Source organism: Aulostomus chinensis, chromosome 10 (assembly GCF_037954235.1).
Source record: "Aulostomus chinensis isolate RoL2024-O1b breed Wild chromosome 10, RoL_Achi_v1.0, whole genome shotgun sequence".
Classification (NCBI taxonomy): Eukaryota; Metazoa; Chordata; class Actinopteri; order Syngnathiformes; family Aulostomidae; genus Aulostomus; species Aulostomus chinensis.
Window position 1 is genome coordinate 25,736,529 of NC_141329.1, and position 24,090 is coordinate 25,760,618.

A 24,090-nucleotide genomic window follows, 5' to 3' on the forward strand; every position below is an offset into this window, starting at 1 on the left:
ATTAGTCGGCCTTTTTGAGAAACTCAGGGGTTGAATTATGACACTTTATATTGTGAATATTACACTTAAAGTACTATCCGTTTCCAGTGGGACCACAGTGAGTGCAAACAGTTTAGACGTTATTTCAAGCAGAAGTTATTTGCCTGATTTGTTTGGTGATTCAGGTTTGAAAGCATGGACAGAATACTCATGAATATCACTTCTGATGACGTATTCACAATATCAGCTGACCGTGACTGTGACCAGAGACTCACAAAGGAGCAGCTTTTGTTCAAACCTTGCTGACAGTTTTGGGATTTCACTCCCTCTCTCCTCAGTCCGAGGACCACGGCGGTTAGCCAATCAAATTCCAGATGAAATCTTGCAAGATCCTGAGTTACAGCAGGCGATCAAGGCCCTTCCTGCCAATTACAACTTCGAGATTCCCAAGACAGTTTGGCGAGTGAGACAAGCGAAGGCTACCAGAGGTAAGGTGTTTTAAAACTCATGATTCAGTTAAATTACATCAGTGATGGAATTATTTATTCATGTCAATGAAATATAGATGCTGGACCGGTGCGGAATGCAACATAAACAGGAAATAATAGATTTCTTTAACCTTTTTTTTTCAACCCCATTGTAAAACAGAGAGGGGTAATACAACTATACAACATGCAACACACAAGCGGAATGCACCGAGTCCGACAAACGTTCAAAACCACCATCAGTGAACAGCTAGCAGGAGCATGAGCGCGTGTCCGCACCGGACGCCATCTTCGGCCGACTGGGGGCTCAGAAAGTGTCAAATGACAGGAAACATTAGAAATGGTTTAATGTCAGAGCGCGTTCCTCTGCCGTGGCATCCTGCTGACAGACTTAAGTCCAAGCTCTATATATACGGATGACATTTTCACTACATTGAAAACAAATCTGCTCCAAATCTGAAATGAGCCCATCTTCAACTCATACTACACCTATCTGCCAATTTTAGTCAAAAGAAAAGAAAACAAGTGCTCATAGTTTTTACATAATCCTGCTCACAGACAGACAGACAGACGAACATAGTCCTTGGCAGAGGTAGTGAGGTGCTAGAAAACCGAACAACAGTGAGGAGAGGTGTGTGGAGCACAGTCTGTACATGCCCACACACACACACACACACACACACACACACACACACACACACACACACACACACACCCTGAGGAGGTCTGGTCAAGCAGGACCAACACCTGAGCGTCCAGGAATAAAGGGACAAGATGGCCGTTGTGTACCTCTGCATTATTTCAAATATACATGTTAACAGTGCTGTGGTGTGTTTTATTCACACTCTCATTGATTATTCTTTTTCTTTTTTTTCTGTTTCTAGTGGTAGTACACTTCCCATTGTCTGTTTAACCATGTTGGCCACTGGACCTTTTTCAGGGACGACACCGCGACATGTAGCGGTAGAAAGGTCCTTGTATAGAAATAGAATTAATTGGGTTGAGTTTCATTCAACTGCTTTAGTTTCAGGGCCTTGGTATTGCGCTCATCGTCACACTGTCATGACTTACGGGGGGGGGGTTATTAATGTCATCATTAACATCCCCTGCAACAGCAGCTTTTCCTTCTATGACAACTTCAAATGTCAGTTGTGACAAAATTCGACTTATGATTGTGTGGCTCTCCTCTACACCTCCACTCTGTCTTATAAATGAAGGAGACTAACGCCTTCATAATGAAGCCGTTAGTCTTGAGTCAGTTTGTGTCTGCATAAATGTGCAGCTCACATACAACAGCTTCATTGTTGTCCATCGCTCAGCCCATTAAAAAAAATAACAAAAAAATTGAAAGCTTTCTGCACTCAAGAGGATTTTCATTCTTTGATTTCTTGGGAATTGCTTGAAATTGTCCTGTGATTATCCTGTCTATATAGTCATTTTCTCATTAAATGCAAATTAGATCAGCAACAGAGTTATGTTTTGTAATCTTTCATACAAAAATATTGTCAAAATTGAATTTGATGAAATAATACTTACAAAGTAGTATGAGTCACACATTTGATCATCTTTTCAATCAGTGCATAAAGAAAAGCATGTGTATTTGATCATTTCTGCCCTCAAGCGTTATTGTTTTTCTTCATGTTTGGTGTTCTAATGAAATGGATCAGGGAATAATGTATCAGAAGCATCCTCCATTTTGAAGACCAATCATAAATATAAATGTCAAATTATGTTGTCTGGACCCTGCTGTGCCTCGGGTGGACACATGCAGATGACATGCCGAGGATTGAATCATTCTTTCAGATGCCCCTGCGGGGAACGCGTGCTTTAACACAGCCTGCTGTCTTTGCTTTTTTCTTTTTTTTTGGTAGCATGACGTTCATTTTATCAGCGCTCATCTTTTTTCTCTGAACTGAGAGCATAACTCACCTCATCACCTCTGTCTCTCAGTGTTCCTCTTTGTGTCCATCTGTTTCTTTGTCCGCCTTTGAACTCTTTTTAAATCTCAGACACTGCTTTTGAAATAGAGAACTGTGCAATAAAGTGCAGATTTTTTTTTTATTATTATTTTGGCCATCCAGCCTTTGTTCCATAATTTATAAATAGTCATAATCAGTGTGCCATTTTGCCCAGTTTGCTCGTTTTGTTCTGACTACACATTGTTTTATATACATTCTGTTGTCTCTCAGCTTTTGAGAAAAGGCAGCTTAGTTTGGTTGAGTTTTGTCACGTCCAGAGTAGACAAATAAAGTTAAATATTGAGTATAACATGATATGTGCTTCACGTCATTGAAGACACTTCATGTGACTCTGTAAGTGAGGTACAAAATAGAAAAGGAAAGGCAGAAAGCAGGGTTTTTATTCACTGCATTTTCAGAATGTGAAAACTGAGATGAAACAATGAACAAGAATGTGTCTGGGAGCCCAAACTTTCTTTTCTGTAATTTTTCATGAAATAAGGAAACTGCTGTCATGGTTGCTTCCTCTAGCGTGCTGAAACTATAGCCAGACTTGCTTGTAGGTAGATCGTGTGCTCGACTAAATGCGGCGGCCCTGAACTATCTTTTCTTTCTGATGAAAGGTTCTGCTTTTCACTTCAAAGTAACGTGACAACTAAATTAAAAGGACGCAGGTTTAATCAGCTCTTATATTCACTGCCATTTCATCTGACTTTCTATTTGAGTTGCTGTTCACATTCCTGAATTCCTCCCTTTTTTTTTACAGCCCACTGTGGGTTTCACAACAGTTGTTCAGCCTTGCATATGATTACTAACTCTCTCTCTCAGAAAAATCCAAAGAATTAGTCAAGACTTCGAGATTGAGACAAACAAGGGAAAAAGTAGCGCGGCCTTGAGTGTCTCAGGGATCCTTGAAACCATGAAAGTGTGTCCCCGGGAGGATTGGGAAATGCCCTGAGAGTTGTTCTGTTTTCCAAGGTCTTCTCACAGCTAAGACAGTCAAAAGATAAGCACAGTTGACAATTTCTCTTTGGATATTTCCTTGGGCTAGAAGACAATAAGCAGCATGTGGAGTATTTCAGTCCCTTTTTTGCTTCCTTACATTTTTCTATGATAGGGTTACGTTCATGCTCCCCTGGGCACAGTGTCAGGGGAATGGCTGCAATGATAATAATGTTTTAATCGCAAACTTTCAAAAATGCATTTCAAATTGTGACTTGCTTCAGTGCTTATTTTAACTACACCTTCAGTGCCCGGATTTCTCATTAAACAAAAATAGGAAGTATGTTCAGTTTGACAAAAATGACGTTCTGACCATCTAATCCCATTTTCTCACTAAAATCTGTAAGATGCTTCGGGTGGGGCCAAAACCTGAAATCGTGCCTTCTGTGTCATTTGTTGTTTTATCATAGAAAACCTCATGAGTCATGGAGGACGAACCAAGACGCCGCTGTGTAGATGCGGTCCCTGTCATTCATGGATGTCCATGGACGGCTCCCGCTCACTGAGCCCAGATACCCTCCACTTGTGCTGCAGTGACACATGTATGATGGCAGCGGTGTGTAAAACCGGTGACAGGGGCGTTGTTTTGGGAGCTTCACACCCTGATTAGCTTCCATGATGCACAAATTCATGATGGGCCTGACTGATGCTTGCCATGCACAAACATACTGAGATGGAGTGACACGCTCGGCAAAGACCGTGAGACCCTTCCTCTGCATGGGTGAGACGGGGCAAAATCCTTCCAGGAAGTATCCCTAGGGTTCCAGGTTTGAGTCTTGGCCATCCCATGTCTCCTCTGTGTGGAGGTGGCATGTTCACAGGTTGCTTCCCCATCAAAGACGTGTCGGATGTTAGGTGAATACTCCTGCTGATGCTCCCAACCAGGAGAGGAGCGATCGTGTGTTGGTGCTGCAGGTCATTGCTCACCGCCATAAAAATGAGCTCTGCTGCTTCATCATAACCTCAGTGGGAGCACAAATGCACTTATGGTCATATAAACATCATACGTGTGCATTGACGTACATGTGAACGCATACATGTGTACTGCTCCAAAGGTAGAGCTAGCTTATGCTTGTGTGCCAACTGAAACATACCGAACCTCCTTCCAGCAACTGATTCACCTTTCGCCAGTGGCAGCAGATGGAGAGAGCTCTTTGCCTCTGTCAGCTGTGGCAGAGGTGTGTTCTGAAACCTTTCTCTGTTAATAAACCTGCCCTTTCCTAAGTAATGACCTGTCTCTCACTGCCTGCATGAGCGTTTTGTGATACCTTAACCTTTCATCAGTAAGAAGTGCTCTCGCCTCTCTTCGCAGCGCTCCATCTATCACTCCATCTGATGACCATCCTGCCTCGACCTCCTCGGCCTTTTGTCTGTCCCGTCTTTTATTATTTAATGCTCCCATCCTGTCGCTGCAGTCCTGAAACTGTTGCAGGCCTGTAATTAAGTGAAAACTTTGATGCCCAGAATTTGGCGTCTGGCGTCAGACATTGATGGATGTATTGAAGTGAGGTATGACAGAGTTTGATTTAGAGAAAATGTCACGGTTGATTACAACACAGGCTTCGTCTCCAGGCTTTCTGTCTTTGTGCAGACATCTATACTACACCATCTCAGTATTTTTACAATTCATGGGTCAGGACAAACATGCATGTACACTTAAAGTGGACCGGTTGGCGGAGGCACACGACTATAAACCCATAATTTTAGATTCTTCTTGGAAGAAGACTCATTTGTTCGTGTGATTCAGACCTGATGCAACAAGTCAGTTGATTAGCTGATGAACTGGGAATCAGTGCGGGTTCAATCAGACTGGGTTTTATTAACATTTATGGACTATTGTGTTATGGCTGCATGATTAATTGTAAAAATGAATTGGCAGAGACACCAATAGAGCGAGGATTTATTTCAATCCGATACCTTTTCCATTTGAATGGCTCCTGAAAGCAGAATGTATTGCAGAGGAATTTGATGCTACAAAGGTGAAAAAGCAAACATTAGTTTTTGAGGGAAGGATTTAATCAGTCCCAGAATTCTGTTTATCAACGCCACCCGTCGTTTTTCTGAAGTTCAGACACTGTTCAATATCATCAAAACTGAAATGAATACTTTATCAGTTGATTCGTTGTTCAACAGGATAATGTTGCCAAAAAAACAACCAGTTGCCAAGTCTTTGTGAGCAGATAAATTTAATCATGTAATTTTTGCAAAAAAGGGTAAGAATTCGTGTTCTTTGTTCATTCTCACTCACCCCCCCCCCCCCCACGTCAGAAGTACTTGTGGTACTGCATGCAAAGTACTACAGACACAAGGCTTATTGGAATCTTTTCCATCTTCAATCTGCCTTGAGTTAAGTCTCAAAGTAGCACCTGCTTTGTAGAGGTTAGAGAATCTTTCATGCAACACTGACCCCTGCATCTACATTAGTAAGTTCAACAGAAGGTGCATCTAGTCATCATTTGCGTGATCTTTCCTTGAATTAATATGCATAAGCACCTCAGTGACTGCAGGCAGGGCGCAGCTTAGGTGACAGGTAAACTGTACTTCCAGGCCTGTGCCTGTTTGATTAAAAAAAAAAAAAAAAAAAAAAACACGTCTGCTTCTCGATGCAGAAACTGAAACGAAGCGCAAAGCATGTAATGAACCTCACCTTAATTAAGTTTTTCGTTGTTGTGTCAACACGTGGGTAAACGGTTGCAGCGCTAATATCAGGATCAGTGCTTGTTACTGTAATCGCCTGCTTGGTTTCAATTTAACGGCCTCTTTCAGCTTGTCTGTTTAATTTCTGCTTTTAAGGCGTAAATTTATTTGAAGCAACGATTGAGTAAAAGTGTGACTCGCAGAGCCATTGGCAGGAAAGGAGAGTGACAAGTAAAAGAGAGCCATGAACTGTAGCGATAGACCTGTGGTTATTGCTTGGCTTTATATTTCTTGGTGACAGCCTGTCACACGGTAAAATAAACCACCAGTACTACTGTGGCACAGGGGAAATTGCCATGAAATGTCACTTTTTGCTGTCAGCACTCTGAACTATATATATATATATATATATATATATATATATATATATATATATATATATATATATATATATATATATATATATATATATATATATATATATATATATATATATATATATATATATATATATATATATATATCTTTGCTGGCTCGGACATACGAAACAACATGTTGCCATCCCTCCAACACAAATATGTCACTTTTCTGTTTGCCTCTCCGTCTTTTTCCAGTGGCTCTGCAGCTTCCAGAGGGCCTGCAGATGTTTGCCTGTATCATTGCTGACATCATCGAGAGGTAAGGTGCATCTGAGTGCAACATGACGGGATTTTTTATTTTTTTGCATTTTTATAGCTTAAGATATTTGAGTCTACAAGTGAGCAGCAGGTGAAGAAGTCAAGCCAGCAGCGTACAAACTAACTGCCGTGGCCGCTTGGTACTCATTAGGAGAGCGAGAGCTTTATCATACTTCCCCGCCTTTGACTCAATCAGGGATTCAGCAGAAAATGAGACACGATTATGCTGTTTTTGGATGGTGCAGATACCACAGCTTCTCGAGCTCACAGTTGGAGAAGGGAAAAGATATTATTCTTGTTAATTACATCTTGTTTCAGGCTGCATATGCCCTATTGCACACTCGCACTCCATCACATAGACACCACAAAGTTTTTTTCTTCCAGCAGTGTGAACTACATCATTAGTAATGTGCTTCAGACCTAATAGTTTGTCTTTTTGTACAGAGATTTGGCCAACGCTGTGCTAAATATAAACCTCCTGGCTTTGTAAAAAGATACACAGTTTAACACTCAGGTGAAGGTCCGGTGTGATCTGATTTTCCTTTTTCTCCCTGCTAGTTTTCTCTGTGGTCTCATTTCACCTTCAGCTGGCTGCCTCACCCCGTTATCGCTGGCTGCTAAGTGTTTTCTCAAAGAAAACGGTTGCCGTCATTAAACACCCAGAGTAGATTCCTTTTATAGGTGTGTAGTCAATGCTAACCTGCTTATGAGATGGATAAGAGGAGGAACAGAGCGGCAGGACCTTCCATAAATTTGAAAGGCTGGTGGTGTTCGATTTCACACAGGAAGCTGGGGTTAGGTTGTACTTCACGGTACTATGTAAAGGAGTACTTTTACCATATCTTACTGGGAAATAAACTTTGGCACGGGCGCCCCTGAGCAAAACCAGTCTGCCTTGCATGTCAGCGATTTCTCCATCATTTACTCCTGCTGTATCACACCTCTATCACTTCATCTTTACAGTCATTTCATCATCTCACTACTTTTTATCACAAGATGAGAAAGACGAGAGTGAAGTTTTGATGATAGCGTCTGGTCTTATCAGTCGTACTATAATCGGAGTGAGAGCTGCCACTGGGCGCCGCATGGCGTTCAAACCACACACGCATGCTCTCCGTCCATTATGGAGCCCACTAAATCAGCCCAATCTCTTCTAAAGAGAGCAATTGGGCAACTATAATTACTTTTCTCACTATATACTTCATCCTCTATTGCTTGCATATTTTTCCTCATCTGCAGGATTTCTTCCACTGAGTGCAGAGATGTTTCTCACTGTTTCCCATCATTAGATCCTGCTGTTTAGTTTCCCCTAAGCAACTTCGCTTCAGTCTATGCTTTCATGCTATGTTAAACGTTGCAGTCCCACAGAAGTGATGGCTTATTTGAATGCAGAATGAGCATCGGTATTTGCAAGTTAGGAAAACTTGGCTCTCACCCTTGGATTTCAGCCATATTTCTATGTGTTATGGTTGCACTGCTTTGATCTGGCTACACCAAGCCAGTAGCTTGGCAGTTAAAAGGAACAGTGACTAATAATCCTTTATGGTTTAGGAAAACAGTGTCTGACTCTGCACGTCACTACGGTACACACTGGCGATGAGAAGTATCTGTATTTGTTGAGGCAGCAATCAAAAGATAAGTATCATTATGAATAAACTACCCAAGCAAGTCGTTTGAGGTCCAAAAAAGGCGTCTAAAACAAAATAATGGCTTGGAAAGATGCTACATTTTACTGATATTTTGATAGCGCTGCTTCATTCCAGACTGTTTCCTGTTAGTCAGCTCATGCAGATGCAGCACACACATTCACAAGCTTGCAAGTATGATCGACTGGATAATTTGCGTTTTCCTGAAATGGAATCATTTTTGAAATATTAATTCAAAACAACATGGAAGCACCCTGTCATTTGTGCTTTTCAGAATTGGCTCTGTTCCGAGTAAAGTGCAGTAAGTCAACATTGATTCAGTGAGGTCTTTTTTTGAATTTAGCCTTCTTTTCTCATCCTGTCTGTCTTTATGATTTTAATATCCAGGCAAAAACTCCAAGCAAATGTTTTTTTTTTGTTTTTCAGACAGGAACTATAACCACAACTGCTAAAGTAATAAAATAATGTAAATTGGGATGAAATAATTATTTCTTAAATCCTTGGGTCATCCCTCGACACCAACAGATGGATCCCAGAACAAACCTTCACAAATTCTTAGACGTCGTCACACCCAAGCAGAGGTGAAGGCTCCAAACGGTCCAAATATCTTTGAATTATGTTGTGAGCGGGATTAGACGCACGTAGTCTGTAGGTTGGCGACAGGAGAGGAAGCTTAAGTTAACAGCCACATCACATATGTGCGTGGTTACGGTACAGAAATTGAATCTAATGTCAACCTTCACTGGTGTCTCGTCTCCGTGTGACGTTTGGTCCTGCAGGGGAAACCAAACCTCAACATTTGTTTGGAGGAAGTAAAGGATGCTAAATGTCTTGGATCAAGTCTGCTTCTACTTCATAATGTAATCAGATATGTCAGAATGGCCTTGATTTAAAAAAAAAAAAAAAAAAAAAAAAAATCTGAACACAAGTGCTGAGAATTTGTTTTTTTCCTTCAAAGATGTAACCCGCAGGTGAAAGCTGTCAGTGTGTGGGTGTTAAACTTCACCCATCAAAAGAATTGAAAGATAGGAAGAGAGATGATAGTAGCACAGGGAAGGCTGTCAACCCAAAACATGAGAAAAATTGAATTATGGCCAACAGTCATTCAGACGTACACCATTAGTGTATGATATGAAGGAAGAAAGACCACATGTCTGCACGACCAGGAAAAAGAATCAAACCCTGGACAAAGTCTGTCATTGCTGGATAAATTGTTGGCGATCAAATTGATTACGTTTTATGGCGTTTTACAAATACAGCAGGTCAAGAACCGTTTACTCTACTAATTTAGACCCAGCCACTCCTCGTGGGTGACAGCCGCAATGAAAAAGTGCCATTTAACAGGAAGCAATATGTGTGGCCATCGGCCTTGACCGGCTGGGTTGGACAACGTTGAGAACGTAAGAGAGAAAGAGGAGGGCTCCGCCTAAATGTATTCAGCGTGACACAGCAGGCATGTTTTGCAGAAAATGTCTGTGTCCTTTTTAATGAAGTCGTGACGATAACCAAGACAAGACCCCTCTGTTTTCTTGAATTCATGAGACCGGGAAAGGGCTGAAGCTTTCACACTCACTGAGCTCCAGCCAGAAATCTTGTCTGGAGTTTAAAAGTACATCAGAGATCGATTTTTCAGAAAGCAATTCTCCCCTCCATCGGGGAAAAAAAAAATCACATTATTCTGGTGATAGATTTAGAAAATGTAGGCTAAACTTGCAGTCTTGGATGGAACAGCTGAAGTGACTGAAAGGATGACAAGTGGCATTCAAATCGTGTCTTTCCTGGTTTCGGTGTATTTATGTCTACTGGAGTTACTGTATCTCTGGAATATACTCAACAGTATAAGCCACAATACAGGACAGGCAGAGAGGGAAGAAAAGAAGCCATTCAACTGGTGCTTCACCTTCCAGTTTAGCTTCTTTTCCCCCCCAGTAATCTAGCCATGCAAGTGTCGGTTGCTGAAAAGACGTCGCACACGTCAAGATCTTTTAGACACTAATAATAGTGTGTTAGATTGGTACTACATGTAGAGAGGCACACAGCAGAACTAGAGATAATGATACAAAGCCTTTTGTAAATTACTCTTCCAGTTGAATCCACCATATAAGGCTTAAGGATATTCTCTGGCTAATAATAGGTGCTGGACTGGAAAAGAAGAAGTTTGATGACAATAATAGGCACATGAAAAGTCGGTGACTGTGAAAGTAAAAGTGCATCATTCATGACAAAACCAGCAACTCTGACTGATGTTGATGAAGAGATAAATACAACAAATTTTGTTGCCTCTTTAATGCTACTTGACTTGCCGAATATATCGAATATAATTACATAGAACCAATCTGTTTCTAAATCAGGGAACTTAAGCTGCAACTACCATATCATTTTCACACTTATTAAATGGTAACATAAATCATTCATGCATATTTTAATGGACATTTAGTACTTAAAAGTTAACATTCAAACATATTTCCTGCCTCAAACTCTCTTCTTCTTCTTTTTTTTTTTTTTTTTTTTACAGGACTTTAAAAACCAACCAACCTCTAATCACCAAGACTTTACTGCAGCTCCGGTTTAATAGCAGTATATTTTGGCAACAAGCAAGCAAACAGCCCCATTGAAGGAATTAAAGCCTTGTAAATGTGGATGTAGCGTAGAATTAGATGGACAGAGTAAATGCATTAACCATAAGGTGTTGGCAGGCAGCCACACTCTTGTCATCCAGCTTATGTGGAGGGTTACTAGAGGTCCCAGGCGTTGAGCGGCCCTGCCACCATCACCACTTCCTCAGTCCCTGGTACTCGGGAGACAGGGGCTGAGGTCCATAGCAAAATGGAGATGAAAGGACTAAGCTGCCCTCCGAGTAAAGAGCTTCAGTGGGATGGACTGCTAAGTCCTAATGAGGACAAGCTGGTCTGAGTTATGGCCACGCTGCAGTTAATGTACTCTGGCTAAAACACGCAGTCGATACATGCAAAGTTAAACCTTCATCATGCATGATTAATGTCCTCGCTGCCGCTGTGTTGTGTGATGCAGGATCACACTCTGTGTGCAGGTGACTTGTGACAGGTGCAGTGACTGATAGACTCCCCCCTTTTAACATTTTTTCATCCTCACAGCAGTCTGAATGTTTTCACCGTGTCGTCCAATGCAGGCAACAGGAGGCTGAGCACTTTCAGTTGGACGTCCACACTGCGTTTGAAATTGGATCGCTGTACACTAAATTGTACTTTAAGCCACTTTAATACGCAAGTCCAACCATAACCACATCACTGTTTTCAAAGCAGGAATCAATTTACTGCAGAGCAAACTTCCTTTATCTAATTTTTTCTATTCCACTTCATTTCTCCATTGATTACTTCCCCTGTCCTGATACCGTCAGCATTTCAGAATTGCCTAAACTTTGTTTCCACAAGTAAAGAGGAAATAGATTTCCGAATAAAGTAAGGGCTTGATAACTTGTACAGACAGGCAGTGATGCGTGCGCTGTCACCGCACCATATGTTTTATCGCTGGTGATGGCAGGCCAGCTGTCTCGGTCAAGTTTTGCAAGATCCTTTTATGAATGTAATCCAGTATTTACTGCTTTTGTGACAGTGAAGGGATATAAGAGCGCAGCAAAGATCAGGGTGTGTGGGGCTGCCACCCTGTCCTAATCCCGAGGACAGGACTGGCATTTAATGTTCCGTTTTTTTTTTTTTTTTAGTTTAGTTTTTTTTGTTGTTGTTGTTTTTTTTCTGGCACACGAACCCTTGGCTTCTAGATGTTGGCCTGTAACCTAATCCGAGGTCTTGTTCAGCCACCAGACAGCAGAGAACGACAAATTTGCTGAGCACACAAGGCCAGAGGGCTCCTGTTATTGAAACAAAAGACAGTTGTGAAAAATGAAATATTCTTTCCCCCGACTGAATCCCAGCCCTCTGACTCTTTATGTATCCAAACTCAAGAGGACCCATGCACGTGGTTCACTGTCTTACTGTTAACTCTCACCTCCCTGCATTGCTGTGTTTATAATAAGTGTCCTGGTGAAATTAATGAATATCATTCGACTTTGGTCCATTGTTAGAGACACAGACCGTTTTTAGACTACAAAATACATGAATCACAACCTTCAGAGTCTATGTTTGGTTGGTTGGTTTCAAGAATGAATGTCATTGCAATATTGTATTTTGTTTATTGTCGTTTTATGTTACATTTGAATATGATGATGATTGATTGTTTATTTCTCCACAACAGTAGTTGCAATAATGAAAGCTCAAAACACAATCAATCAGATTAATTACCTTTTTTTTTTTTTTTTTTTTTAAATCTTCCAGCATGAAAAACAAACAAACAAGCAAACAAAATGACATGTGGATGTGATGCCAGCTGCCCTTTCCATCCATGTGATCCGGATCCCTCAGCGGGTGATTTCAGGTCACAGGGATTACGATTGAAACAAGCTTATTGGAGCAGAGAGCAATATAAAAAAATGACATAGTTTTGTGGACCACTGGAGGGATCATGCGATGTCATGATACACTTGTCATAATTTCTTCTTTTTTTTTTTTTTTTTTTTAGATCAGCAGTTGTGTTGTGAACGGCCCAAAATATCAAAAATAGACTGTTTGACGACCTGCGCCAGACGGGAGGAGGAAGGCAGCCTCGTAGAGGTTGGCCATTTGAGCCATATGCATTTGGCACTCATCAGAATATTCATTTTCCCAGATGTGGCAGTAGCCGTGACCCCATTCACTACTCACCACTTTCTTTCGAGTCTTTCTGCAAAATAACAGTCAGCATAAATCTTACCGTTCTTCAGATGACAGTATAATGAAGCCCATATTTGAGATTAACATAGAAAGTAGAGTAAGGAGGAAGCTTTCTTTTCCCTCCCAAAAATGGCCTTATAAATAAAGATAGACCAGTTACCAAGCTTACACACTGATGGAGAAGGACACCCAGCCTTGGGATTCACTGTACGGCAACGTATCAGGGATTTGTACCAATCTCAATGCATCATAATAAATAGTAACTGAAACGCAAGCAGATAAAGCGAATGGAGCCACTCCCAACTGCCATAATGGGAACTTGTGGGCAAAACCAACTTGATTTGTCCCAAAAGAACAATATTTCAGCCTTAAACGTTTCCTGACATGCCTGGAGCAGTGCCCTTCTCCTACTGCAGATGAGCGGTGTGTAAGTTATGTGTTCGTAACCAACATAAATTTGAATTTTCCGTTAGATTCCGTATCAGTGAGGCAAACAGCGTCCATCATGCCACTGAGGGAATTTTTAGTTTATGTGATTTGTACACATTTCATTCACATCACGACTTCCTTTCAAACCTTCTCCCTATTGATGTGCTCTGAATATCAAGGTGCTGTGGATCAGAACAGGTCTGCCACTTCTCAGACTCCTTAACTCTTCTTTCCTAGTCCTTGACTGCTGACTGGACAAGGAGCGGACAAATAAAAAAATAACTCGGAGATGCAGCTCGTGTGCAAATGTTTGCTAAAATGAAGCCAGATTGAACTGTATTTTCTTACAAGTGTCACATCGCTTGGTGCTCTGAGACACTTCGGACATCCTCGTTGGAATACATTTAAATAAACCCAGCTTGGCTTGCATCGTGTCCAGTTAGGAAGTCTTAGCTTGGCAACAAGGCCTTAACAAATGCCGTGTCATCATTAACAAGCCTCGGTCTCTTTTTTCTGTTGGTTGTGGAATGTTTTCCATTTAAATTTGTCTTGAATGAGGAATAGTCATCTTAAAGGCTGTATTCGTAAGCTCTCCTTTGAGTTGTGTTCTCGTGTGTCTTCTGGGTAAGTCTGAAGGAAGATTTTGAACCTGATCTCTCTCTCTCTCTCTCTCTCTCTCTCTCTCTCTCTCTCTCTCTCTCTCTCTCTAAAGGAACATAAAGGCGTAATTCAAGATCAATCAACATTTTTGCCTTTTATCGGGACTGACAGACCCTTGTGATGCGGCTTCGTTACACCCTGAATGTCCAAAGCAGTGACCAAGGGTAAAGAAAGCATCTGAGTAATGTGTGAGCAGCAGTCACATGAGTGTCAGAATGGGCGCATGATTCAGTCAGGGCTGAGAAGTGTCGAGATCTGGTGTGGAGGCTGTTGGTTTTCAAATGCACACTGTAGAGCCTTCTGGAGGAGTTGTGTGCCATGTGTATGTATGATTCAAAGAATATGAAGGAAGCCTCTTCCTGGGAAATCCCACGGCTGTACATCATGTACTATTCTTGATGACCGTCCTCCGAGACACTGGATGGCTCAAGGTACAGTTGTCAGACACAATGTTTTGGTAAATTAGGGTACAGAACGCTCATGCAGCCCCCAGAGCTCTGGAGGTCATTTACTGTAGCCGTCTCCATCCATCAAAAGAGATTCATCCATGTTCTGTGCAGCAAGTTGAATCATTTCTGTTGGAGCAGCAGGACCAGCCCACAGCCTCCCAGGCTAAATGTCAACTGTACCATTAGAAGGGAGCCTGGTAGGAGCCTGTAACGCCTTCTTGTCCTCGTGTTGTCACAGCACCCACAGCGAACCTGAGCTTTGGCAACAGATCAGTGTATGTGGAGAATGCCTCTGTGCCCCCCCCCCCCCACACACACACACAGATCTGTGTGTATTTGTATATGTATATATTTACATGTATGTGTGTGTGTATGTATGTGTGTGTGTATATATATATATATATATATATATATATATATATATATATATATATATATATTTTAACATAATGTTTCTGGGTGTGTGTGTGTGCGCGCTTGCAGGGTTTTTCTGTCTGTGTCATCTCTTACCTTTGTCTGCTATTCGTCTATACAAGGTCTTCACATATAGGCACCCAGCTCATTCACACAGCCAGCCGCTGTCTAATTAGCTCTCCTGCGATACATCCTTAATGCCCACCTGAAGCTCGCGTAGAACTCAGACAATATCTCAGCATCAGCAGCCGCTCTCGCACCCTGTAGAGACCCGTCACAGTCTGTCAGGTTTCCATTCTTTTTTTGTCATCTCTTACATTCTCCCAGATGGAGAGAAAACGTGGAAAGGAAGATTAAGTTTGTGAATAAAAATATATAATAGATTTTGTTATACTGTCCAAATTTTGTACACAGAGTTGAGAAGTTTGTTCAAATACATTTTTTTTTAAAAAGTCTGAATTAAATGGCAGAAGGTACTCTATGGAAACTGATGAGCTTGCTTTGAAAAGGCGTGGGTTGGTGACTGTAGCGTCGGCATCAGCTAGATGCTCGTGTCAGTGCTGGAGACCTCACATCAACACTGACATTACAAGATAGTATGTTGTTTGATGTTGAACTTTTCCTTCAAATGAAACCCCCAAAAGTCTTGTGATCTCAGCAAAAGATGAAGCCGCCAGCAACACAACTTTTCAGTAACCGTGTCCTCGTGTGTCGCCTGTTGAAATAGACTCAGTCACAGCGTCTCAAAATAAAACACCGTCTTCTCTCCCAGCCACCAATGTGCAAGCAGGGCATGTCTTGTAACAACGAGGCATACCTCACTAGAAAGATAGATAAACGGGAAAATTTGGGAAAAAAGGGTATAAATATTCATGTTGCACAGTTCCATTGATCGTGATGTCAAACTGTGCACACATGGAGCTCCAAAAAAAAAAAAAAAAAATACCACAACAGGACTGCAGATGACGCAGAAATGACTCGCATTTACATTCTTTGGTTTTCCATTTCCCACATAAAATTTACTGAAGGGTATATATGTGTGTGTGTGTGTATATGTGTGTGTATATATGTATATATATGTGTGTGTGTGTGTGTGTGTGTGTATCTATACATACATACATACATATATGCACATGCATATATGTATATATATATGTGTGTGTCTGTCTATCTATCCATCCATCCATCCATCATACATACAAATACTGGAGTAAATTGTTTTGAAATGTTAAGGTATTCTTCATATTACAAAAACAGAACCAAAGCAAAAACGGTGAATGAATAAACTGTAGATTTGTTTTTAACTGTTTGGAAACCTCATCAACATGTGACTTCATGTCACAGGCTCCAGTTTATCATTATCAGCACTGGCCTCAGGAGCCCTTCAAGCCTGGATCCCCCCAGTGCGTGTGATTCTGCTCTTCCTCAGGTGAAGTAGATTATATTGTCAGGTGTAGTGGCACGAGTGAGTGTAAAGTGAATCAGCCGTTGCTTTCTCCCACTGAAAGTCACAGACAAAGGCCTGGAGGACCACCGAGGTACCTATTGGTTATCTCTTGGCTAATGGGAATCACATCTCATCCAGGGGGACATCATGTCCAGACAGACTGGGAAACTGGATAGACACTGACACAGTGTAATGTGATATTTTGGCAGATAGCACCTTGGAAAATGTCCGAGCTGTTGTGAAGGTTCGATTTATTCCCTGGAGGAGCAAATAAAGAAACTAACTGTCCCTTTGGTTGTAAGCTGGACAAGAACGGCCGAGCTAGTTTGAGTGCGGGTTTATTGTCAGTGTGTGCGGATGGTGAGGGTGGCATCAGTTTGTCTGTCCATCAGTTACAGGACGGCTGTGGACGTCTTTTTATGAACTCTTTTCCCCTCTTCTGCAGAGGAGATGAGCAGTGCTAAACGCTGAAGGTTGCAGGCCCCCCCCCCTTCCTACTCCAAAACCACCTCTCATACTGGCCGTAATCTCTCATTTTGGATGGCCCAGGCACATGTCCATGTAATTTCCCTCACAGGGAGCTGAATAAAAATATGCACAGCCTGGAATAGAATGTAACATTTGCGTTTAAATGTCTTTTCACAATAATCACACTGACATTGCAGCAGCAGTTGAAGGACAGAAATCGGACTTGCACAATCTGTGCTTTGGAAAGAGAAATGTATGGAAGTATTTTTCTTTCTTCCAGTATTTTGTAATTTATTTATTGGACAATGGCAAGCTGCAGTGAGTCAACACAGAGTGTGGTAAACACAACATATTGAACAGCTTGCTAAAGTCACATTTTTAAACCCCACAGTGTGCTTTAAATGATGATTATCACATTTTTTATTTGTAAAAATAAGAACTGTGGCTATGCTTAAATATTGTATACCCCCACTGAGAGATAACCAAGAGACCAGCAGAGGATAAACAGAGGACAACTCAATCACAGGATCCCGATCCATCAAACTCCACGAGCTATCCTAATGAGTGGGCGTTCCTAAAGATTTAATGATAGATGAAATGACAGACAGCAGCTTAGAGGAATTATGACACGGAGCATAAGAGGAGAGGAAAGGAGTCGAGAAGCTTGAGAAAATTACGAGAGGAGAGAGACTGTGAAATGACTTGAGTAACAGATGATGGAGGGGTGAATAAAAGGCCTTAGGGGTGAATGGAAGAGGGATTAGATGGAAGTGACCTCATCAGTTGCTACAAGAAAGAGTTTTATAATCATTATTTCTCAAAGTTGACTTTTATGTCATGAGGAAAGTTGCTTGAAAGGCAGCGAAGTACTGTTTTTGATAAATATAACCATCCAGATGGAAATTTGTAGACTAATATAGATCTAGTTCTTTTTTTCACCAAACTGGTGTTGACAGGTCCTTTTCGTGGCTCACATTTTGACGATAATGAAGGCTGCGTTCAATTTTGATACATCAGAACCTGAATCACTTGTGGGAAGAACTCCAGTCTCTTAGACTGCTGCTTCCTTTCCTCGTCATTTCAAAATAAAGTCAGTGTATGATGAGGTTATATAATGAGGAGTATCAGGTTTTATTCGAAAAAGCAGATGTCTGGAGACAGACACGCGTGGTCAAGATATCAGACATGCACCAAAGTTTTTTGAGTTCCAACTCAGATAGTAGCCATTTTATTTTGACACAGAGGACAAACAGGACGTCGCCTCCGTCCTGGATGTGGGACCGTCAACCTGCATTCAAATAATTTACAATTTGTTTTGATCCATCAGAATGATATGTATGTGGTCTTTCCATGTTCATTCAAAAATATTTATTACATTACTTCATAATTCCCCTGTTTTTGGGAGGGGGATCCATGGAAGTAAGGTCCAGCCTTGAGTTTTCACTTCCCAAAGCCACATCAGTGCGATAGCAGTCACTCATTCTAATCGCTGCCGTATCACCATTTTGCTTTGTTTGGTAAATTGGATTCCACCTCTGCTATGCTGTGCAGTTTGAGGTTCTGTGTTGATAAAGCTGTAAGCTTTATTATAATGACCCATGGCTCAGGCTTTTGAATAAATGCCATGACAAATAGATGAGATACACCCACAGAAATAGCAGTATCTGATGATCTTGTTTTTCAGGGAGTTAAGGGATTATCTAATGGTATTACTGAAAACATCTGTCTAAGCATCATCCCGTACTTGTTGCCTTACATCTCTGTGTGTACTCGCTGCTGGCAGATGTTCAGTGGCTGCAGTTAGTCATTTTGCACATGGCTTTTTGTCTGCAAATATTAACTGTGTAAGACAGGCGGCCCGTGACTTCAGTGTCAATATGACAATGAAGTGAAGTGAAATGGGCCGGGAGATTAATGGAGTGGAAGATACATACAACATGAGAGGAGCAGCGGAGCTCGGTGCCCCTTTCCAAATTTGTTTTTAGAGGGGAGTACTTTGTCAAGCTATTTCCTATGTTGTGTGTGCGGAAAGCAGATTATAGATATCAGATTTGCTAATGTTACACACACGGCAACAAACGGCCTATCTGTCTCAACGTAGTCATCATTGTTACCCTCATCACCCTCATCATCCTCCCCGTTCCTCAATCTTTGGCTACACCAGCCACGTCTCTGTTATCTGACACGCTCCAAATAATGGCTTTTTTTTGTTTTTTGTTTCTGTTTTTTTTGCGGTGAGATCATCTGGTCATTGATCCTTTATCTGGAAGGCGAGATTAAACAATGATGCATCGCCATTCGTTAGGAAAAAAAAAAGGTCTCTAGATGAAACACAAGTTCAAGTTTTCATTGATATTTTCTGCAACAGTTGTTGGGTGCAACAGAATGGCTGCAGGAATTGCAATTCAAAACCGACAAGAAACAGAATTCCCGCAGTGGGATCAACACAGTCAGTAGGTTTACTTGTACAGAAACATTCTACTAACATACCAAAAATGATAATATGTCAGTCTTTCTGACAAACCTAGAATGCATGTAAACATGATCAGTTGTCCTCTGGCCCAAGTGTACTGGAATTGTGTAAAACAGAAACAAGGAGCACAGACGCCAACGTCATGTTTTCACCAGCTCTGGTGTACTTCATCTGAGGTCCAGTTGTACTAGCTTGATTCCTGCCCAACTAACAGCCGTGTCTTCCTCAGAACCTGGAGCTTGACTCCCTCGGCTGTGTGTGGATCTTTCTGCAGCGCATTGTTCAGGCCTTCCTCTGTTGTGAATCCAATCCAGCAGAAGTCTCTGTGGAAGCCTGTCTCTTCATCAGACGGAAGAAGAAACCTCTTGACCAGTCCAAACTGTCCTAAGTAGTCCCTCATCTCCTTGCCAGCTACATGATCATCATGTGCCTGAGCTCTGCCAGAGCCTTGGCAACCGCTGCGATCTGTTGACAGTCAGACTTTTCTAGCAGTGAGGCTGGTCCCCTTCCTCATCTTGTCAATCCAGGTGTCTTGCAGTCTGTATCCCTTCTATTCTGACTTCAAGCACCAGGCCTTCTCGTGTGTCATCCGTTTTTTGAAACCTGTCCAAAATACTTCCCTCCACTTTACTATTTCCAGGAAAAATGGTTTTGCCAGCTGCAGTCTAGGGTATTTTGGATAGAAACATTTCTAAAATCTTCTGGGACAGTGCCATCATATGTCACTATGAGAGTTTGATGTATTTAATGCGGTAGCTTTTGGGAAGTCTTGAAGAGTTGCACATTTCAATTATTTATCCACATTCAGTAGCACTTAGCTTACCAGAAGTAAACGGATCAACTGGAGTAGATCTCTGCCCATGGAGCACAGATACTTAAACAAACTCCATATCCTGTGAAATATAGAAATATTTACCCAGTGGAGAGTTCATCTCTGCTGGGTACCACAAGCCCACTCATAGACACAACATTGACTGGTGGGGGCTGATGCCTTAAATGTAATGGAATAAAAGATGAGCCTTCACTAGGTGTAGGAAATAAGTCACATTTTGTGTACAGAACACGCGCGTGTGTGTGTGTGTGTGTGTCTTGGCGAATGCATGTCTTGACTTGGTATGCAAATGTATCACATATGCTTGTTTGAGCTGTCTGCCCACTGTGTCTCAGTGGCAACTGTGCAAGGGCAGTACTGCTGCATCCCCTACCCACCTTGCTGATCTGCTTGTCACTTTGTTTCCTGTGAGACCAGTCTGCCGCCTCTGCTATTATTAGACTTCAAATGCACAAGTCTCACTGGCAGCACAGTATGGAGGCCAGCCTGTTGTGAACTGTGCTGCAGCCAGTGTTCCGGGTTTTTTTTGTTTTGTTTTTTTGTTTTGGCAATTTATGAAATCTTCAAGAACTGCACTGCACACACAAAAGGCACAAAAATGGTTGCTTGCCTTTGTTAATCGCAGCCCTCCCTTATCTTTTTATTGCCACACATTGGTTCATTTGCATAAATCTGTCCACACAAAAATACTCAACAGGAGAACGAGTAACCTCAGCTGTCCCATTTTGGTAGATCTGACAGCTGTAATGTTTCCACCTTTGGCAGCATCATTCAGTATATCAGCTCAGATCGAGGGTTTCACATCTGATTAACAGGTTTGAGTCTGTTGTTTTGTGTTGTAGCGCGGCACGGTGGTGCAGTGGTCAGCACTGTCGCCTCAGGCAGCAAGAAGGTTCCGGGTTCGAGTCCCAGCTGGAGCATGGGATCTTTCTGTGTGGAGTCTGCATGTTCTCCCTGTGCCTGCATGGGTTCTCTCTGGTACTCCACCTTCCTCCCACAGTCCAAAGACATCAAGAGGGGAGGAGGATAATTGGATTCTCTAAATTGACTGTAGGTGTGACTGTGAGTGTGAATGGTTGTCTGTCTCTATGTGTTGGCCCTGCGATGGACTGGTGACCCGTCCAGGGTGAACCCCACCTCTTGCCTGAAAGCCGCTGGGATAGACTCCACCCCCCCCCCCCCCCCGTGACCCTTAACAGGATAAGCAGAAGAAAATGGATGGATGTTTTGTGTTGTCTATGATGCACCATCAGAAGGTACTGGCTAGCATTTTAAACTGCATGTCTGTGTTATGCTCCCGTGATGTGTTCCAGTCCCTGTGACCTTCGAACACCAGAATGTTTTCAGTTAATCCCAGTGGCATTTGTGGCAAATATGGAGAAAAAGAAAAATCCCTGAAGGTACTGAAGGGATATCACGTTCATGTGAGGTGATACTGATGTTGACCTTTGACCTATAAATTTTTTTTAGGACATCCTTGAGTCCCAGTGGACATTTGAGCCAAATTTAAAACCAAAACAAACAAACAAAAACATCCCTCAGGCATTGCAGAGATATCACATTAATTAGCATGGGACAGTTGAATGGACAGACAGACTGACAATCTGAAATGCTAATGCTCCCGGCTTATGTCTGTCCCCGTCAAAAAGACCTAAAAAAAAAATGTGCTCAATATCATAGGTAAAACGTGTTACATCATCCATACACATCAGTTTTAATATGAGCTCCAAGCTGTTGCAAAGAGGATCAAAATTCTCTGTAGTTCAGCCAACTGGGTCAACATAGCTCTGAAGATCTTTTGGAAACTTCTGACATTCCTCATTATATCAGAAATAAACACCAGAGAAGCTGAAGCAATAATGTATCTGGGCCCACACAAGTTTGGCACGTCAGATTCTCTCTGGGAATGCTTGTATTCGTGCCATACTGTGGCAAATGGGTGAAATCAAACATAAGCTGAGCGTCTCCTGGACGTCTCTTGCGTACACCAAGCGAGTTCCCCGCTGCGCATTAACAGTAAAGGTTCATATTTTAAATACATAAATTAGGATTAATGCCAATAATTGGGGGAAAAAAAATGTCTACACTGTGATGCAACCCTTCTCTACGGCTATTGCATCAACTGCTTTTGTTTTGGCTCATATTAAATAACTAGAGCGCAATTGGAGAGTACATATATCAGCCAAGGAGGCCACTTGGATACAGAATATGAATGAACATAGTATCATCAAAACACGTTCTTAGAATTTCTTACCAACTGCCAAAAATAGGTCACTTGTATCCAGAGCCTGATCTATACCACCTCCAGGAACTGGAAACTTCTTGATGAATTTCATCAAAATCAGGAAAAGTGTTACTGAATATAATCAACCACTATATCATGAAGAGGAATAGACGGGAGAGTGAGATAAGTGTCACTCCAACTGTAGACACGCTCTCACCAAGAAGGCACTGATTGATGTTGGCTGATAAGAAAGTAAAGAGGTTTGTGATGTTTTTCATTTCTATAAAACACGAATTGGAAGGTTCATGAGTACGAAGCTGTCATCACAAACCAGACGAGTATGTGGAACGACAGCGGTAATATGAGCCTTTTTGACAGATGTTTGCTGTTGTTCAGTAAATGTTGTTGACTCCATAGCCACATGTATGTGTGAATCCAGAGCTACTTCCCCTCCACCAAAAGCTCCTGTCAATACTGCTGCCATATTTCATTTGTATGTAAAAGTCAACTGTGGATGAACTCTAAGATAAAAATTCTGACTCTTGGGGATTTTTTTTTTATATGAAATAGTCATTTAGAATTGAATGCAGCCAGAAGTATAGTTTACAGTACTACACTTTGGAGTAGTGGCAACTTTTGAAAAACCTCTATTTTGCAAACATTCCTTTAAAATAGTTGGTGGTTTTTCTCTTTTTGACAAGAGTAAATGCGAAACTGCGGATCTTTCACACACTTGCTGTAGGCGTCCAAAGATATCCCCCAACATTTTTCTTCAGACATTATCCATGGATTTTTGAAGAAGTTTTGATGTGTCAAAACTAGGGCCTGGAATATTGAAACTTCATCTTGGGCGGGGGGGGGGGGGGGGGGGGTATATTGCTGTATCAACTTTGTGGCACAGCCCAAAAACAACCACAGCTTTTCCTAGTTTCCCAAGACGTCTCTTCTTCTTTGCTGGTAGATGCTGCTACTGTTTTTGCTTTCAGTGTCAAATGTAAAGTTGCCCTTACTGCCATCTTCTGGTTTGTAGCTTGTTTTACTCACACCTAATGTGCATATCCCTTTTTTGGGGGAGATATCTACCTTGAGCGTACAATTCACTTGACAGAAGATAGAAACACAACTTGCGTCTTTATGTGATATTACATATCACATACAAGCCCGTCTGAAGTCCATCCCCGCACGCAGTGACTGAAACACACTGAACGGGTTCCAAATCCATCAGGGTCAACACATTCGCAATTCTCCTTGCCAATTTAAAGTAACAACATCATTTGCATTTGTTTGGAGTATGAGAGGAAATTCAAGGCCCCTCTAGGAAAGTCACACACCCACTGAGCACTGAGAACATGTACACCTAATAAAGAAAGAGCTTTGGCTGAGGATGAAACCCAGAACCCTCTTTTGTAACAGCACAAACTATTCTTCCACAAGAATAACGTGGTTGGTGGTTGGGGGGTCTTTGTACTTTTTATTACTTCAAATTAGGTTTGTTTTTTTTTCTCTCATGCTGGTATTCTATGTGTTAGTTTTTACATTTTAATTACTTAATTAGATGTGAGTGC

The 24,090-nt window shown here is 41.6% G+C and overlaps 2 protein-coding genes across 4 annotated transcripts in view; one reads left to right on the forward strand and one right to left on the reverse strand.

Moving 5' to 3' along the window:
• Positions 1-24,090, forward strand: part of dph1 (diphthamide biosynthesis 1) — a 53,448-nt gene that overhangs the window by 691 nt on the left and 28,667 nt on the right. The window contains exons 1-3 of one of the 3 annotated variants that reach the window (XM_086216639.1): positions 386-467; positions 6,676-6,739; positions 14,271-14,382. In XM_086216639.1, the coding sequence (XP_086072765.1) occupies positions 14,339-14,382 (44 nt within the window). In that variant the 5' untranslated portion in view covers positions 386-467; positions 6,676-6,739; positions 14,271-14,338. Of the gene's footprint in view, positions 1-317; positions 468-6,675; positions 6,740-14,053; positions 14,143-14,270; positions 14,383-24,090 lie in introns of those variants that run through there. The other 2 variants (XM_086216638.1, XM_086216640.1) reach the window with 2 other exon arrangements.
• Positions 19,657-20,188, reverse strand: LOC147255030 (SRA stem-loop-interacting RNA-binding protein, mitochondrial-like). Its single transcript, XM_086215565.1, is given in 2 exon segments — positions 19,657-19,885; positions 20,133-20,188. Coding segments are annotated over 2 exon segments (285 nt in total).